Consider the following 16,597-nt stretch of genomic DNA (forward strand, 5'->3'; position numbering starts at 1 on the left):
GTATCCCACGGTGCTGATGCACAACAGCCCACATTCATTCAACAGTTGTTGGATATCTGGGTTGCTTCCAGTTTCCAGGTTATTCCAAATAATGTTGATGTAAACATGCATGTACACATCATTGTGTGGGCATATGTTTTCATTTCTCTTAGCCAGACACCTAGGAGTGACACGGCAGGATTCATACGATGTGTATGTTTAACTCTGTAAGACATTGCCCAATGTTTTCGGAAGTGGTTATCCCACTTTGCATTGCCACCAGCAGCGTGTAAGCCTTCCAGTGCCCCACATCTTTGCCAACACTTAATATTGTCAGTCTTTTTAATTTTCACCATTGACTGGTACCAAGCACTGTAACTTTAAGATTCCGATCACATGTGCATCTAATCTGTTGCTTGCAAGTGCCATGTCCCGGCCATCCATAGGGCACTCCACCTTCTCCTGACATCTACCCCCCTCCCCGCTGTGCCATGAGTGGGTGCTCAGTTTTCCTCTAATTCCCAGCACAACAAAGAGATGAGCGACAGACACTTCATGCTTGCCTCTTGATGATCTGCATGATCATTGCCCTAGGATAGACTTCAGGACTGGCACTTTTGGGTCCTAGGGTGTACATAGACTTAATTCAGCCAAGAAGTGCCAAATTACCTTCCAAGATAACTGGACAGTGTCTGTTCTCCAGCTGTGCGCTTGAGTATTGTGTCTGCATCCCTGCCAATACATGAGTTACTTCACTTTAAAGATTTCTAATCCATCTAATAAACATAAAGGGATTGTTACTTGCTTTTGTGTTTCTTAGATGACTAATGAGTACGTTTACCTTCCACCTTACCTTCCTGTTTGTTTCCTCTGCAAATCCATTCACAGCCTTGAGTGTCCTTCTTGTTTATGTGCGGGATTTCCTTGTACATTTTATTTTATTTAAAGATTTTATTTATTTATTTGAGAGAGAATGAGAGAGAGAGAGAGAGAGAGAGAGAGCGCATCAGACTCTCCACTGAGCAGGGAGCCTGATGCGGGACTGGATCCTGGAACTCCAGGATTATGACCTGAGCTGAAGACAGTCGCTTAACCAACTGAGCCACCCAGGCACCATCCTTGCACATTTTAGATACCAATGCCGGGTCAGTATTACACTTTGCAAGTATCTCCACCCATTGATTTACTTTGTCCTTGTTGTCTTTTGTTGAACAGAAAGTCCTTCATCAAATTAAACAATTTTTGCCTTATGATTAGTCCATCTGAAGTTTTAAAAAGTCTTTCCTCACCCCTGAGGCACAAAAATGTTCTCTTCCATTAGCTTTATGGTTTGACCCTTAGCTTTTGGGTCTTTACGCAATTTGGTGTCAAGTACCAGTGTTATACCCATTTGAGTGATAGGAAAACTGAGGCATGCAGAAAGTAAGTCACGGGGTTAAGTAAGTGGCAGAGCTGGAGTTCACACCCAGGCAGCCTGGCCTCAGAAACTCTGTTCTCAGCTGCTACTTCATGCTGCTTTCCCATGGATTGAGAAGTTGATGTGTGCAGGCTTTAAATGCCAATCATCCCCCTAACAACCCTGAGCAGTAGGTCCTGTTAGTACCAGAGGAGGAAACAGAGACTCCCCAAAAGCTAGTTTCTTCCATCCAAAACCAGATCCTTCAGACTCCACTGTCTGTGCTTTTATTTATTTATTATTTATTTATTTTTAGGTAATCTCTACATCCAGTGTGGGGCTTGAACTCACAAGCCCAAGATCAAGAATCTCATGCTCAACCAACTGAGCCAGCCAGGGGTCCCCAGCCTGTGTGCTTTTAAACACTAAACTACAGTCTGCCCTATAGGAACCGGGGACACTGAAGGATGATGGCTCCCTCCTTCAGAGAGATTACTTCTGTTCTTTGCACAAGTAGATCCCTCTCACTTTTTAGGTCTTCAGCCAAATGCCACCTCCTCCGAGAAGCCCTCGGTGACTACCTGTGGGAAAGAGCCTACCCTCTAATTGTCTAACACGAAACCCCTTTAGATCCTTCATGGATTACATTTGTTATCCCATAGAAATCATCACAATTCGCAGTTATTTAGTTTAGTTGTTAATTTTCTGTAAATCCCCTGAGGGCAGAGTTAGTTTGTTTGCTTATTTAATTATTTATTTATTTTTAAGATTTTATTTATTTATTTGACAGAGAGAGACACAGCGAGAGAGGGAACACAAGCAGGGGGAGTGGGAGAGGGAGAAGCAGGCTTCCCGGGAGCAGGCAGCCCTCTGCGGGGCTCCATCCCAGGACCCCAGGATCATGACCTGAGCCGATGGCAGCCACTTAAGGACTGAGCCACCCAGGCGCCTCAAGGGCAGAGTTTATTGCCACTTGACTGAGAAACAGTTCAACACAAAAAACTCCCAGTATTTCTCTGCGTCTCTTCCTAACAAAATTTCCCCAGTTTCAGTAAACGGCAGCTCCGTTTAGTATGTGGTTGCTCAGGCTGCAGCATCGAGGTTTCCTTGGCTGTCCTTTCTCTCACATGCTTCATCAGCACTGTCCAACAATCTCTTCAAGCAGATGCCGAATCTGCCCCCCTTAGCTCCCCTGAGAACATCACCCGGTCCAAGAAACTTCACCTCCTGCCTGAGCTCCTGAAGTGCAGTCACTTTCACACCAACCTCTTCACCATCTTCCCAATCATCAGATGTGCCAGGCTGGCTCCTGCCTCAGGGCCTTTGCACGTGTATTCTCTGCATGGGGTGCTGCTCCCCAGATGTGCACTTGGCTGTCTCCCTTCACCCTTCCAGTGTTTTTGTTTGTTTTATTTTTTGTTTTTTAATGTCACCACCTAAGGTCTCTTCCCCAGACCAACCTATTTAAAATAGCAATTCTGGGGCATCTGGCTGGCTCAGTCGGTAGAGCACGTGACTTGATCTCAGGGTCATGATTGCAAGCATCATGCCATATTTATTTTTACATAAAAAATAAAATAACTCCACTCACTCTGCCAACCCAACATTCCTTATCCTTTATCTCTGCTTTTTTGCCATGGTTCATATTGCCACTTCAGTCTATCTCCTTGTTTTTTGTTTGAATTGTGTCTCCTTTCAAGGAACACGAGCTCTATTAGGGCAGAAGTTTTATCTAATTAACTGTTTAGCAGCTGTGCCTGCAACAGCGCCTGGCTTGTGATAAGTGCTGGTATTTGCTAAATAAAGTATTTACCAACACCCAGGAGGGTGTCTACAGATGGTCACCACAGAACAAATGCTGAAAAAAGTAACTTTTTTGTTGTTGTTGTTTTAAGTAAGCTCTATGCCCAGCATGGGGTTTGAACTCAGGACCCTGAGGTCAAGAGTCACATGCTCTACCAACTGAGCCACCCAGGCACCCCAAAGACACTGAAAATTTGAGGGGTTGTTGACACCCTAAGGTGATATTCTATAGAGAACCATGCAAGTAATAATAAGGGTAGAAATGCTTGACATTAATCATAACAGTGCTGCAAGGAGAAATGATGTGCCCCCTTTACAGATGAAAAAATATAGAGGGGCACTGAGTTCTGTTTTGTTCAAAGCAGGGACTTGGTGACTTGAGCATTTAAGCTCAAGTGAACAAAGGTGCTTGGTGGGGTACTTGGCAGGCAATAGGGTCTAGACATGGAGGCGCCCCGGGTACTGAACCCTAAAACGCCAATCTTGTGTACTATTGATTTGTTGTGGGCATGGGGATTCAGGGGCAGGGGATACTGGCAAAATGTGGGATGGGACACTTGGGAGACCCCAAACTATGTGAGAATGAACTTCTATGAGGATTTAGTATTAGCTGTGATGTGATTAATCATTCAGATGTATCTAGAATATTGTTGGGGGCAGATTCTGGACACAAGAGTATCTTCAGGATGAACTATCATGGAAGTTTAGAACCTTCATGAGCACCAAACAGAGAAGTGTCTAGAATGTTGGCAATAAATGAATATTTGAAGGGGTATAGAATGTTGTCAAGCACATTCCTTTCACAGGACATGGAATAGGGTTGAAACGGGCCAATGGATGCATTAAGGGTGTCCCACAGACAGAACATGCAGACGGCCATCTGGGGTTATGTTGACAGTGGGAGTCCTGGAACACTGTCCAGGTTGGGATGTTGAGGATACCGAGGCGTTTCAGGATGCAGTACCTGGGACACCATGGTATTGGGAGTGACTGGATGCTTCTGAAACACGAAACATCCACTGGGATCAGACACATGGAGAACACGGATCACTGGTTAAGTGGAACTTTGGGAGGGGCCGAGAAGGCCTGGGCTAACGGGGCAAAGGAGTGAGGAAGGCACGCAGGGAGGAAGGAGGCAGGTGAGCCAACCTGGCTTTTATTGTGGGCCCTTCGTCCATTTCTGCTCCTGAGTTCTGTGTTTTCGAATCGTGTCTCGGATCCATAGAACATACTGAGAGACTCGAGTGTAGACACCAGGCCGGTTGGGCTGCCCGCATGGGAAGTCTCCCCAGGAGATGATGCCATGGAGTGTTCCGTTACAGATCAGGGGGCCCCCGGAGTCGCCCTGAGTGGGGGAAGAGAGAGAAGTGGGGTCCTTGGTGGAGTGAGAAAGAAACAGGGAGGACAAGACGACAAACACGGAGGAATGGAGTGACACCGAAAGGGACACAAAGAGAAAAATGGAGCTGGATGCGCGTGGAGACCAAGATTAAGAGGCTTCTCTCTCCATGTTTTTCTCTGCTCCTCAGTCTGTTAGAGTGGTGACACGTCACTTTAATACCCACGCCTGGCTCTCTGGCACTCCTACCCCACCCCACCCCGACCCTGCTGGGACTTTATGGTTCCCTGGTGCCATCTTACTACTGAGTAAACTCATCCAGGTCTGTATGCAACACACGTGCTTCCACTTCTCCCCCCTGGACCCAAGACAGACATCACTGATTAGTCAAGGCACACATGATTAATTCATTCATCATTCTTTCCTACTGACCCAAAACTCAATGTCAGGAGCCTCCTCTATTGGACATAGGTTTTGTTTCTTGTGTTTGTGGAGGTTTCCAGCCATGTAGTTTCATTTCCCCTTATTTTGGTAACTGCCTCCTGATTTTCTGTTTTGGGGAAAGGCCCCTCCTTTTACCTCAATCCTTGTTTGTCCCTGCCCCTTCCTGATCCACATAGTCAGTCCCATGACAGACTTGGTCCATCAGAGAATCACACAGTCCTGGTTAGAGCGGTGGTTCAGGACACATGACCTGAGTCATATTAGTGAGACTCACACTCAAAATGTTCACGTAAACCATTGGAAAACTCTTTCTAGTCAAGTAGCGTAGGAGGATGGGATGTAAGCCCAAAGCTGCCAGGGCCATCTTGCTATTGTATGGGAAAAGCTTAACTGAGAACGAAGACAAAAACAAGAGAGAAGAGCAGAGTTGAAGAGAGACAGAGTCCTAAACACATTATTTGTGCACCTGGATCCATCTGTACCTGAAACAAGACACCCCCGGAGTTTTCCGTTACAAAAGCCAGTGTGTCTTGCTTAAGCTAGTTGGAGTTGGGTTTCTGTCACTTGTAACTGAAAGAATGCCAGGCTTTATGAATCTCAACACAAGGATCTGGACAGCCACTGTCCGTCAAAAGCTGAGGCTTACAGTGAATTATATTCTCCAGCCACAGGTACTCTCTTTCTATCTTGACTTTCAGTACTAGGGGTAATGTCATTTGAAAAGATTGCTGCCTGGGCATCTGGGTGGCTCAGTCATTAAATGTCTGCCTTTGGCTCAGGTCATGATCCCAGGGTCCTGGGATCCAGCCCCACATTGGGATCTCTGCTCAGCGGGAAGCCTGCTTCTCCCTCTCCCACTTTCCCTGCTTGTGTTCCCTCTCTTGCTGTCTCTCTGTCAAATAAATAAATAGAATCTTAAAAAAAAATAAAAATAATAAAAAGATTGCTTCCCCTAAGGCTAGAAGCAAGTCCTTTCCCCACCTCCATCCCCCTGGCCCATGGCAACCCGCTACCCCCTTGTTCTCACCTCACAGGAGTCCTTGCCGCCCTCCTTTGAGCCTGCGCACAGCATGTTGGCTGTGATCTTCCCCGGGTAGACTTGACGACACTCCTCATCTGAGCGTAGCTGGATGTTGGCACATTGTAAGGTTTGGGGGTAAGTCACTGGGGAGGAGAGAGAAGAGGGTCTAAGGATGTCTGTCTAGGACAGACTATGAGGTGGGAGTTAAACGGGAGAGTCAGTAGAAAACGGATGCAAAGGGGTTGGTGGTGAAGAGGTAGAGAGATGGGGCATGCGTCTGGGGAAGGTGATGGAGGAGGCAGGTGTGGAGAGAAACAGGAGGGAAGTGGAAGGGAAGATGGAAAGAATGCACGCAGACTGGGAAGGAAAAGCCATAGAAAGTCGGGAGCCGAGGAAAGGGACGGTGGGAGATGGTGAGACAGAGGGGTGGGGATGGGAAGAACAGGGGAGAAAGATGACAAGTCAGGGAGGAAGAGGGAATGAGACAGGAGGAAGCCTGGGCACAAATAAGGAGATGCAAAGGGCCCTTGTTGCTGTAAGGATCAACTTTCTATTCATGCATGTGTCCTTTTTACACAAAGGATAAACCTACATTTCCTTACATTTAACAAATCCATACCTGCCGATATATCACATTTACAAGTCACATATTTATTTAAATATATTTATGTATAATTTCTATAATACAAAATTTATATACAAACATATTTAAATAAATACACAAATAATAGAATTTATGATTTAGAAAATCTGCATAAGCTGCATATGAATGCATAGTGATATATATGTACATGTAATATATAGCATATATTGCCATATTTGGTTTTATTTATATATTTATATAAGGGATATATAGGTTTATATGATAGTTGACCTATGACATTATCTATAATCTATGACTTTACAACTCTATGTACATTTATATAAGGGATATATAATGTAACTTTATACATATTTACAAATTTATATATAGTTATAAAGGATGTAGAACTATATAATCCATACATATAACTTTATAAATAGACATTTGTATAAAGGATATATGCAACATATAACTATAAGTTTATATTTACATGAAGGAGATAGATAACACATATATGTGATGTATAACATATAACTGTGTATCTGTTGTTATTTATGTTTCTAAAGGAATCCTCCTCCAGCCTTCCCTCCCATTTCTGTCCCAGTTTTCCCAGCCAATGAAACCTCAGGCCACCTGTGAGGCTGCCTACCCTGGGGGCTGGTGGTGGTGCCCCAGCCAGACACCCGACAGCAGGTACCAGCGGGGAGACAGTCGTTGTGGGAGAGAGGCAGGACACGGATGTGGCTCGTGAGCTGGACCGGGGACTGCAGCTCCAGAAGCATGATGTCGTGGTCATGGTTCAGGTGGGTGGGGCTGATCTGGTATTGAGGGTGGGGGATAGAGCGGACTACCTCCCTCACCTGCTCTCCGGCCTCCACGCGCCCCAGGGCATGCTTGCCCAGGTAAACTCTGTACCCTCTGTGGGTGCAGGAAGGGGGGTGATTAGAGAGGATAAGCCCATCTCCACCACCTTTCTCCTCTCCAGACATCTTCCACACCTCAACTCCAATCCCATTCCCAACCCCAGCATTAACTCTGACCTCATCCTCTATCCAGGTCCACTCGCCCACCACCCCAGTCCCATTCTCGCCCCAACACTCATGCTGCCTTGACCCCCACATACTCCTTCAGACAGTGTGCTGCAGTGAGGACCCATTTGGGGTGGACCAGGACTCCCCCACAGAACAGGCGTCCTTGCACTAGCAGGGCTGCCTGCCAAGGTTGAGAGTGAGGGCGGCAGGTGTAGCCGCCAGGGAGAAACCCGCTGGTCCCGTTGGTGCCGTTGAGAATCTTGGGATATTCCTGTGAGATGCCTGATAAAAGAAGAGAAAATGTTAGGGAATTGGGATCCAGAGGGGGAAGGAGGCGCCGGGCTTGGGGAGAGGGTCAGAATTTTGCTCTGGATGACCAGGAACGGATGATTCCTTTGTTAGCCTCTGGACGTTGCCATCCTCCATGTAATGGAGATGAGTCAGGGCAGAGAGGTGATGATTTCCTTTTCCGGGTAAGTGCTAACTCCGTTGGGGGTTCAGAGTTCATCGAACGAGGAAGCTTCTGATGGGTAAGCGGAAGCCTGACTTTCTCCTCACCTGCATTTCCTCATCCCACCATGGGTATGGATTTCAGGAGATAAGAATGAGGCTGACCTACACATCTGCCTAGGCAGTAAGTATGCATCCACCCTTCCATCCACCCATCCTTTCAGTATATATTTACTGGGTAGCTCTATGGCTTTAGACACAACCCATAGCCTAACCACTCTCAAATTCACAGTTTGCAGGACTCTTACCATCTGACTCTTATGAACCCTGTGGCCCCCATCTCCGACCTTTCCCCTTCACACACTCTGTCCCAGACTCATGGACCCATTCTTCAGACACAGTTCTTCGTCTAGTTCTGTGCTGCTCAATACGACAGCCACTGGCTACACGTGGATATTTAAATTTAAATTAATTAAAATGAAATAAATTCAGTTCTTCAAAAACACCGGTTACATTTGACATGCTCAGAAGAGTCCCATGTGGCCAGTAGCTACCATATTACCATATTGGACAGGGCAGACATAAGACATCGTATACAGGAAATATTCTACTTGATGGCACTCCGAATCTACAGGTTACATGTCTGTGTCCCTCTTGACTCTGAGAGCTCAGCTCAGCTCAGACAGAAGCCATCCCAGATTCCTGGCCACCTGGTCTAATATTGGCCTCCCCAGCCCGCTAGTCACTCCCTGTTCTATCCCCCCCGGGTGATTTTCACCAGAGCCATGATCACTATTCATTTCATTTCTCTTTATATTTGTTTACAATTCTTGTGGCTTTTTCCTCTTTTTTTAATCTCCCCAACTTGACTGTAAGCTCCATCAGCAACAGGTACCTTATCTGCTTTATTCAGAGCTACATCCCCAGGACCAAGCACAGTGTCTGGCATTGGAGGAGACACAGCAGTTGACAACCAGAGAGAAAGCCCAATCCTAAAGGTACCATTTTCCGGCTGGGGGCTCCTGTAGGAACCACCAGCCTTAGCTTCCTCAGCTGTAAAGTAGGAAAACATCTCTCAGGGCGCCTGGTTGGCTCAGTTGGTTAAGCGTCTGCCTTCGGCTCAGGTCATGATCCCAGGGTCCTGGGATGGAGCCCCACATCGGGCTCCCTGCTCAGTGAGCAGCCTGCTTCTCCCTTTCCCTCTGCTGCTCCCCCTGCTTGTGCTCTCTCTTAAATAAATAAAATCTTAAAAAAAAAAAAAAAAGGGAAAAGAAAACATCTCTCATTGGGCAGAGTACCTGGCATAAAGCAAATGCTCAGTAAGCAGGGACTGTTACTAATTATTAGCTACAACAGGAGGTCCCCAGCTCTGTAGCTAGCAGGTTCTCCTCCTCTCTGGGCCAGCTGCCCCACCTGCATAAGCTTCAGGATTAGTTCAGTGGTTCTCACAACTGGGGACAAGAGTCATTGGTGGGTGCAAGGTCATTTTAGGTGGTAGAGAGATGAGGCGTGAGTGACATCAAAATGCAGCCTTGGGAACAAGAGTCACTGCCCAGTTCTCCTCCAGTATGATTCTGTAGAGGAGAAAGTCTCATGATGGGGCTGCTCTGCTTTTACCACCTCTAATCCTTGCTGAGTTCACTTTCTTTCCTTCCTTCTTTTTTTTTTTTTTTAAAGATTTCATTCATTTATTTATTTGTTGCAGAGAGAGAGAGAGTGAGAGTGTGCGTACAAGCAGGCAGAGGCAGAGAGAGACGCAGGCTCCCTGCCAAGCAAGGAGCCCGATGCAGAACTCGATCCCAGGACCCTGGGATCATGACTTGAGCCGAAGGCAGCGGCTTAACCGACTGAGCCACCCAGGCGTCCCCTGAACTCACTTTTTAAAGCCAGGAAGCAGAAGCCTTTACCCAGCAACCTAAAATTTATTAAGTTGAACCATCTATAGTCACTGTTTTGGGGAAGGTCCCAAAGGGGGCACTACTGACGACTGGAAATGTCAGATTGTCCCACCCAAGAAACGTTGTTTTTGTTACATTATGCAGGATGCATTTTTTCCTCTTACCTTTTACTTATAGCAAAGAATGCTCTTTTCCATTTAAGATAATGATAAAATTTTTACTTACAGTATACTGTAAGTTATGTGGGGCACCTGGGAGGCTCAGTCCGTTAAGCATCTGCCTTCAGCTCAGGTCATGATCTCCAGGTCCTGGGATGGAGCCCACATAGGGTTCTTTGCTCAGCAGGGAGTCTGCTTCTCTCTCTCTCTCTCTCCCCCTCCCCGCGGCTTGTTCTTGCTCTCTCAAATAAATAAATAAAATCTTAAATATACTATAAGTTTAAAAAAAAAGTTGATTCTAAACAGACCATTAAATCTAAAATAATGAAGATGGTTGCCAGCACCTGAAGTCTAGGGTGCTGGAGACACGGCAAGCAGTATAGAGCAGGATCCCAAGTCAGGCGTCACCAGTGTCTTTGGGGCAGGACCTGCTGTCTCAGAGTCGCAGGTTTTTAGCTGTGAAACTGAAGTTAATTATAGTATTCCTACTTCATAAGGCTGTTGAGGGCTCCAGAAGATGCATGTGGAGCTCCTAGCCCAGGGCGTGGTACCCAGGAGGGGCTTGGGACACTGGGCACAAGTCCTGGGAGTGGTGCCAAAGGAGAGAAACCACCCCGCCTTCAGGCCAAGGGTGGTGCCCCCCTGCGCAGCGCCAGATGCCCGAGGACTCCTCCCTCCTTCAGGTCTCAGCTCAGGGGTCTAGTCCTCTGGGGCGGGGCCTTCCAGACCAGGAGCTTCCATTTTATCTCTAGGCTCCTGGCTTGGCTCCTAGAAGCCATCACCTCCTGTCACAGTTGTAACTAATTATTAACTAATTATTTGGGTAATTGCTTGAATAATGTGTGCATCCTTCCCCGCTAGGCTCTGGGTGTTAAGAGCAGGAACTGTGTGTGCTTGTATAACGCCCAGCACAGTGCCTGCCTAATACAACAGCTGTTGGTTAAGTGGCTGGTTGATTGGATGGGTGGATGGATGGATGGACGGTTGATGATGCCTGAATGGGGTTTCCAGAGAATATGCCTGCAAAAAGGCGCTTAAATTGAGGAGAAATCTTTGGGACTGACTCAGGGTGGAATCAGGTGTGGGGTCACCCCGATGTTTAAAGGAAGGACAAACTAGAAGTTTCTGGAAAGGGCTAAAAAAGAAAGAGTGAATACTTCTAATAAAGTAACAACGGCTAACTTGCCAGCCCCTTCTATCTGCTGTGCACTAGCCTATTTTCATATTCACAACAACCTTTTGTAGTGGGGACGTCTATGTTCTCATTTCACAGATGCAAAAAACACAGAGAAGCTAACTTACTTGCTCATTGCTTATATGTACCTGAATCTCACTCTTCTCATGCTCTCAGGAAGGCCTTGAATGTGAGGGGGGCTGCTGAGGGAGCAAGGGTTGCGGGTGGGAGTGGGCTTCCCAGGGCAGAGGTGGGCAGTCAGGAAAGGGGCTGGTAGGGAAGATCCAGAAGACTTAAACATAGAGCAGCCCCCCCGCAGAGCCGGGACGCCCCAGGAAGGAGCCTGGGGACGGTGGGGAGAGTGGGCTCACCCCGTCGGAGAAACCAGGTCACGCAAGGACAAGCAGGAAGCTCTTGGGGGCTGTCCCCGCAGGACCTGGCCCCGAGTGGGTGGTGGGCGGAGCTCGGGGCTCCCACGCCCCCTCCTCCTGGCCTGACCCCTCCTACCATTGTTCCGGCGGCCACCCCGCCTCCACCCCCGCGCATTCTTACCGCCTGACAAGGCCACCGTCAAGAAGGCGATCACAGCGGCCAGGGGCCACATGGCGGCTCCGGGGTGGGGAGCAGGGCGGGCGGGGCCTGAGAAGTGGGGGGGGGTGGTTGAGGGCTGGCTGAACCTCCATCTCTGACCGCCCCACCTCTGCTCCTGTAATCTCTCCTTCACTAAGAACCTTGGCCCTGGAATCTGCACCCCTTTCCTAATTTCCATCCTCGGTGGGGAGCCCCAGTAGGGAGGTAGGAGGGGCTGGCGCAGCGTGCGCCCGCGTTCACCCGTGCCCTGCAGAGAGCTGGTGCCTCAGTACCCTCTCCCGCAGCTCTCCGCCCCCTCGCTGCCCTCTTAGGGTCGTCCCGCGCACCTGGCCTCAAACAGCTTAGCTTTCAGCGCTGCTCACCCTCGCCCGCTCTGCAGATTTCTGTAACTGAACCTCTGGCTTCCCTCTCCATCTCTCTGACTCAGCTGTTTTTCCCTCCTCACCTCTCCTTCCTCTCCCCACTCCTCCCCTCTGACGCTCCCGCCCCTGCCCCAGGCGGACCCTACCTCGGTAAGAGGCCCGGGTGCGGAGCTTCGCCGCCAGCTGCCTCCAACTTCACCCGGACCCATGGCTTTTAACCCCTGAATTCCCTCCCCCAGCGCCCTCAGCATTTCCCTGTTGCTGGCCTCCCCCTCTCCACCCCCAATGGCTCAGCAGGCTGCTGCCAGACACCCCCCAAGCCTGGGCTTGGCCCTTCCGCTTGGGGCGGAGCTTCCAGGACGAGCTGGGACCCAGATCTGGCCCCGCCCAGGCCCCAGTTGAACCCACTGTGAACTTTGGGGCCGTAGAACCCACCCAGAGGAAAGGGGAAAGCTATTTCCTTCTTCAAACCCACCCGAAATTCCCATGACTCTCCCTAACATCAACCTGGTTTTTCATCCCACTTTCTAATCTCTCCAGCCCCTGTGCGCGTCCTTATCTCCATCAGCTCCCAGATGGCCATTTTCCACCTTATTCCTATCTCCCTCTTTTTAACCATACTCCCTGCGGTCAGCCTGTTCCCCAAACTCGAGACCATCAATAGCCTTATCTCAAGTTTATCCAGACATCAAACCCAACACATCCAAATTGCACTTTCCAGATTCATCTCCAGCACCAAAGCCATGTTGCAGCCCTTCTGAAAAACTCAGGGATGCCTCAGTTTACTCCCACTATTCCCCTTCCCCTACCCCACCCCCACCACCATCAGGGGCCAGAAGGGTATCTTTCAGATAAGTGGCTAGAATGTCAACTGTACTTGGACCTAGATGGGGCCTGGGGAAAGCAATATTTTGGGTGAATGGTCTTTTAGGAACAGGGCCAGTTGGGGTGAGGGAGTCCATGGGGATGTAGGTGGACAGGAAGCAGGAATCGGAAAGCTGTGGGGGTCAGGATGATGGGAAAGAGGAAGGAGGAAGAGGTGGCGCTTTGGGAATGAGTAGGTGCCTCCTGGAACTGTGACTGGGTGGGGACATGAATTAATCCTAGGGGGTGGAGGGGGCAGGATTAAAGATTAAGGAGGGCAGAGGTGGGGTCAGAATTTGGAAGAAAGCCAGGGATGGGGATCAGATGAAGTTTGGAGAGAGATCTGTGGTGTCATAAGGATAAGGGATTAAGATGGGCAGAGAGAGGGTTCATATCAAAATTGGTGTAGTCCATACTGGAGGAGTTTAAGTTTGGATTTAGGGACCAAATCTAGTGTCAAAAGTAAGGTTTTTGTTTTTTTTGTTTGTTTGTTTTGTTTTGTTTTTAAGATAAACTTTTAAAAAGCATCTAACCATGATTCTCATATACATATATATATGATAAACATCAAATATTTTGATTTATTAATAAACAGTGGAGCTGGTAAGATATTACAAGGAACCACACAGGTAGAGGCAATAAGGAATGCTGAAATGAATTTATAAATAGATACAAAGCTGGTTTATTCTACATCGGTGGGGGGAGGGTAATTGATTATACTTCCACCTGCCAAAACTCATTTGCACAGTATGGACAAGAATGATTTGCATTGCTATCAGCTGTCTATGATTTATGGAGTTGTAAAGTAGCTCAAAGACAATAATAGAAGCAGAGACCCCATAAAATCAGATAACCCATTTAATTTTCCATCAGAGACATCTGTTGGGTCCATCTCAAAGTCTTTCATGTTGTTCCCTATATTAGAAACAAAAGTTTGTGGACAGGCTTAGGATGGGTCTGATGATAGCAATTGGGATGCAAGTGAGCTTGGGGAGGAGAAGAGACACAGGGAGAGGATGAGGTAAGGAGTTGGTTTTGAGGATGGGATTGAGTTCTGGATGGGAAGGATCTGAGGATAAGAATGTTGATGGCGTCCTATTTGGTTGGGGTTAGAGATGGAGCCAAGAATGAGGATTTGGAAGGGAAGTGTTGAAATATAACTGAGCTGGTGTAGGGGGTAGATGGTCATAATGAGGACTAGATGTGAGGTTGAGTGTCTGCGTTGGGATAGGGTTTTGGTGGGAGTGGGCTGATTCATAGCTGTGAGTTCCTTTCAAGGTGACAGAAAGAGCATTGTTTTTCCCCACCTTGAAATTCCCCCCACCTCACAAGGTTGGCCCCAGAGTGGGCACTGAATTCACTCTTTTTGAGTAGTGTTGGGTTCAGGTTGGGTGGAGGGAAGATGCAGGAGGAGAGAGGATGTGGGTTAAGTGAGGTGACTGACAAGCTTGTGTGGGAAGTCAGGGTACCTATGCCCTCTTGTGGCCTGTGTCCACACTTCAGAAAAGCCATTCGTGCTTGGGAAGGACTGGAAACCTGGAGTGGGGGTGACTGGCTTTGACGTTTGCTTTGGGATGAGTACGAGGTCAATGATGACATTAGGCCTGGACTTAGATTGGCTGACTCACGTTGAAGTGAAGTCATGGGTCCACCAAGAGTTGGCTGCATTCCACCCCCCACTGGACCAGTGAGGCAGCTGGAGCCCATGGAGGGCAGTGAGCTGCCCAAATCACACAACTAGACCAAATCCAGGCATACTGGCTCATAGATCAGGGTCTTTCCCCCAACAGAGGGCAGAGCTGGAGAAAGGACTAGAAAAAGATGCGGTGTCCCTAGTGGTTCAGAACTGAGACTGGAGCTAGACGGTTTAGGTGGCATGAATTAAAGTGACATGGCCACTCTGTGCCTCAGTGTCCCCATTGCAAAATGGCGCTATCAACAGCATAGGATCTCCATGTCTCATCGACGAGGGTTAAATGAGTTAATATTTGAAGATGCTTAGATGAGAGCCTGACACAGACCAAGGGCCACAAATGTGCTTGTTAAGTAAAGCTGGAAATGGAGGTAGCCTGAGGTTTCTGGAGGCCCCACCCTTGCTTGGCTTCAAAATGGGGTTCTTTGTCAAGCAAGGACTGGAAGTTCTGGTTGGAAGTGCTGGCTGGGATGAGAAAGTTGGTCCCACACCCAGGCTCAGAGGAGAGGCCCGGATGCAAACCTGAAGGGAGGGGGAGACAGAGAAAGACACTAAGGGATAAATACAGAGAGATAGAAAGAAAGGGTGGGTGGGAGAGGGCAGAGGGAATGCAGAGGGAGAGAGAGGCATGAAGATGTAGAGATGGAGAAGCCTGGGGAGAAACTAGAGTTGCGCTCTTGGAGCAAAAGATGCACACGGAGTGGAAGCCCATGAATTCTTGTCTAGAGCTGGGTCCATGCTGGGAAGGATGTCACCCTGGTCACCATCTTTCCTGTGTAGCAACAGCAAACCACGTTTCACCCATCAGAATAGCGAAAACTAGAAAGGTCACTCTTGCCACCTACCTGTGTCTGTGCCCACATCCTCTGCCTCCTCTCCTATGGACAGAACCCTCCACCTGTCCACTTGTGCCTGGTCTCCTGTCCCTCTCACCTCCCTGGGAACACTGTTCCAGCCAGCTCTTCTGCGCTCCCTTGTCTGCATCCCTTTTCTTCCCCAGCCAGCAGTCTCATTAACATACGAACATGCCGCAATTGCTCCCATGTTCCATGAAAGGAATTAAAACCAAGAAAGGAAACCTCTCAACCTTCAGGCTCTCCTTCAGCATTTTTTTTTTTTTTTGGCCCCATTTCCTTTTCCCCATGACTACAGTTCTTTTCTAAAAAGTTGGCTACACTCACTGTCTGCAACTCCTGTCCTCCTGCTCTCTCTTGAGCCCACTCCATGCGGGCTTTCTCCCCCACTCCTCCACCAGCCAGACCCGTGTCAAGGGCACCAGTAACTTCGGTGTTGCTGAACCCATCTTACTTGAGTTAGCAGCAGCGTTTAACAAGTGGATCACTCCCTGTTCCTCCAGAGAGATTTTTCCTCGGCTTCTGGGACACTTCACCCTCCTCCTGGTCTTCCTCATAGCTCAGTGGCTGTTCCTCACCCGCGTCTGGTGCTGCTTTCTCCTGTCCTGTCTCTACATGGCGGAGTACCGCAGAGCTCGGCACTTGGTCCTCTTCTCTCCTCTGTCTACACTCACTCCCTCGGTGATCTCATCAGGCCTGGTGGTTTTAAATACCATCTACATGCTGACGACTCCCAAATTTAAGTCTCTAGCCAGACCTTGCTCCTGAACTCTCAATTTGACATACAACTGTCTGCTTCACATCTGCACGTCCAAACCCAAGCAGGCTCCTCTAGCGGTCTTGATCTTCTCCATGGGTGGTCTCTCCATTGTTCCAGTCCTCAGAAGTGAAAACCTTTGTCTCTCCTTTGGATTCCTTCTCTCACACATCCATCTTATTATTGAACCCTGTCAGCTC

The 16,597-nt window shown here is 48.3% G+C and overlaps 1 protein-coding gene across 2 annotated transcripts; it reads right to left on the reverse strand.

Moving 5' to 3' along the window:
- Positions 1-2,160: 2,160 nt before the first annotated feature.
- KLK13 (kallikrein related peptidase 13) lies at positions 2,161-12,563 on the reverse strand. Of its 2 annotated transcripts, none has more exons than XM_080829316.1 (6): positions 12,194-12,292; positions 11,829-11,915; positions 7,689-7,878; positions 7,215-7,483; positions 5,989-6,125; positions 2,161-4,523 (listed from the first exon to the last, which is right to left on the reverse strand). In XM_080829316.1, exons 2-6 carry the CDS (start codon positions 11,878-11,880, stop codon positions 4,335-4,337), a joined length of 837 nt encoding a protein of 278 aa, XP_080685442.1. In that variant the 5' UTR covers positions 11,881-11,915; positions 12,194-12,292; the 3' UTR covers positions 2,161-4,334. The 2 variants fall into 2 exon arrangements, with proteins under 2 accessions (XP_080685442.1, XP_080685443.1); XM_080829317.1 differs by lacking the exon at positions 12,194-12,292 and adding an exon at positions 12,376-12,563 and having other exon boundaries at positions 2,801-4,523.
- Positions 12,564-16,597: the final 4,034 nt, after the last annotated feature.

The sequence above is a fragment of the Martes martes genome (genome assembly GCF_963455335.1).
Source record: "Martes martes genome assembly, chromosome: 17".
Taxonomy (NCBI): Eukaryota; Metazoa; Chordata; class Mammalia; order Carnivora; family Mustelidae; genus Martes; species Martes martes.

What these genes read in the sequence shown, in the direction of transcription:
- KLK13 (XM_080829316.1), bottom strand. Translation starts at nt 11,880, where the DNA reads ATGTGGCCCCTGGCCGCTGTGATCGCCTTCTTGACGGTGGCCTTGTCA. An exon ending in GACGGTGGCCTTGTCAGGCG is followed by an intron (nt 7,879 to 11,828) that starts GTAAGAATGCGC and finishes TTCTTTTATCAG; the next exon opens with GCATCTCACAGGAATATCCC. An exon ending in GCAGCACACTGTCTGAAGGA is followed by an intron (nt 7,484 to 7,688) that starts GTATGTGGGGGT and finishes CTGCACCCACAG; the next exon opens with AGGGTACAGAGTTTACCTGG.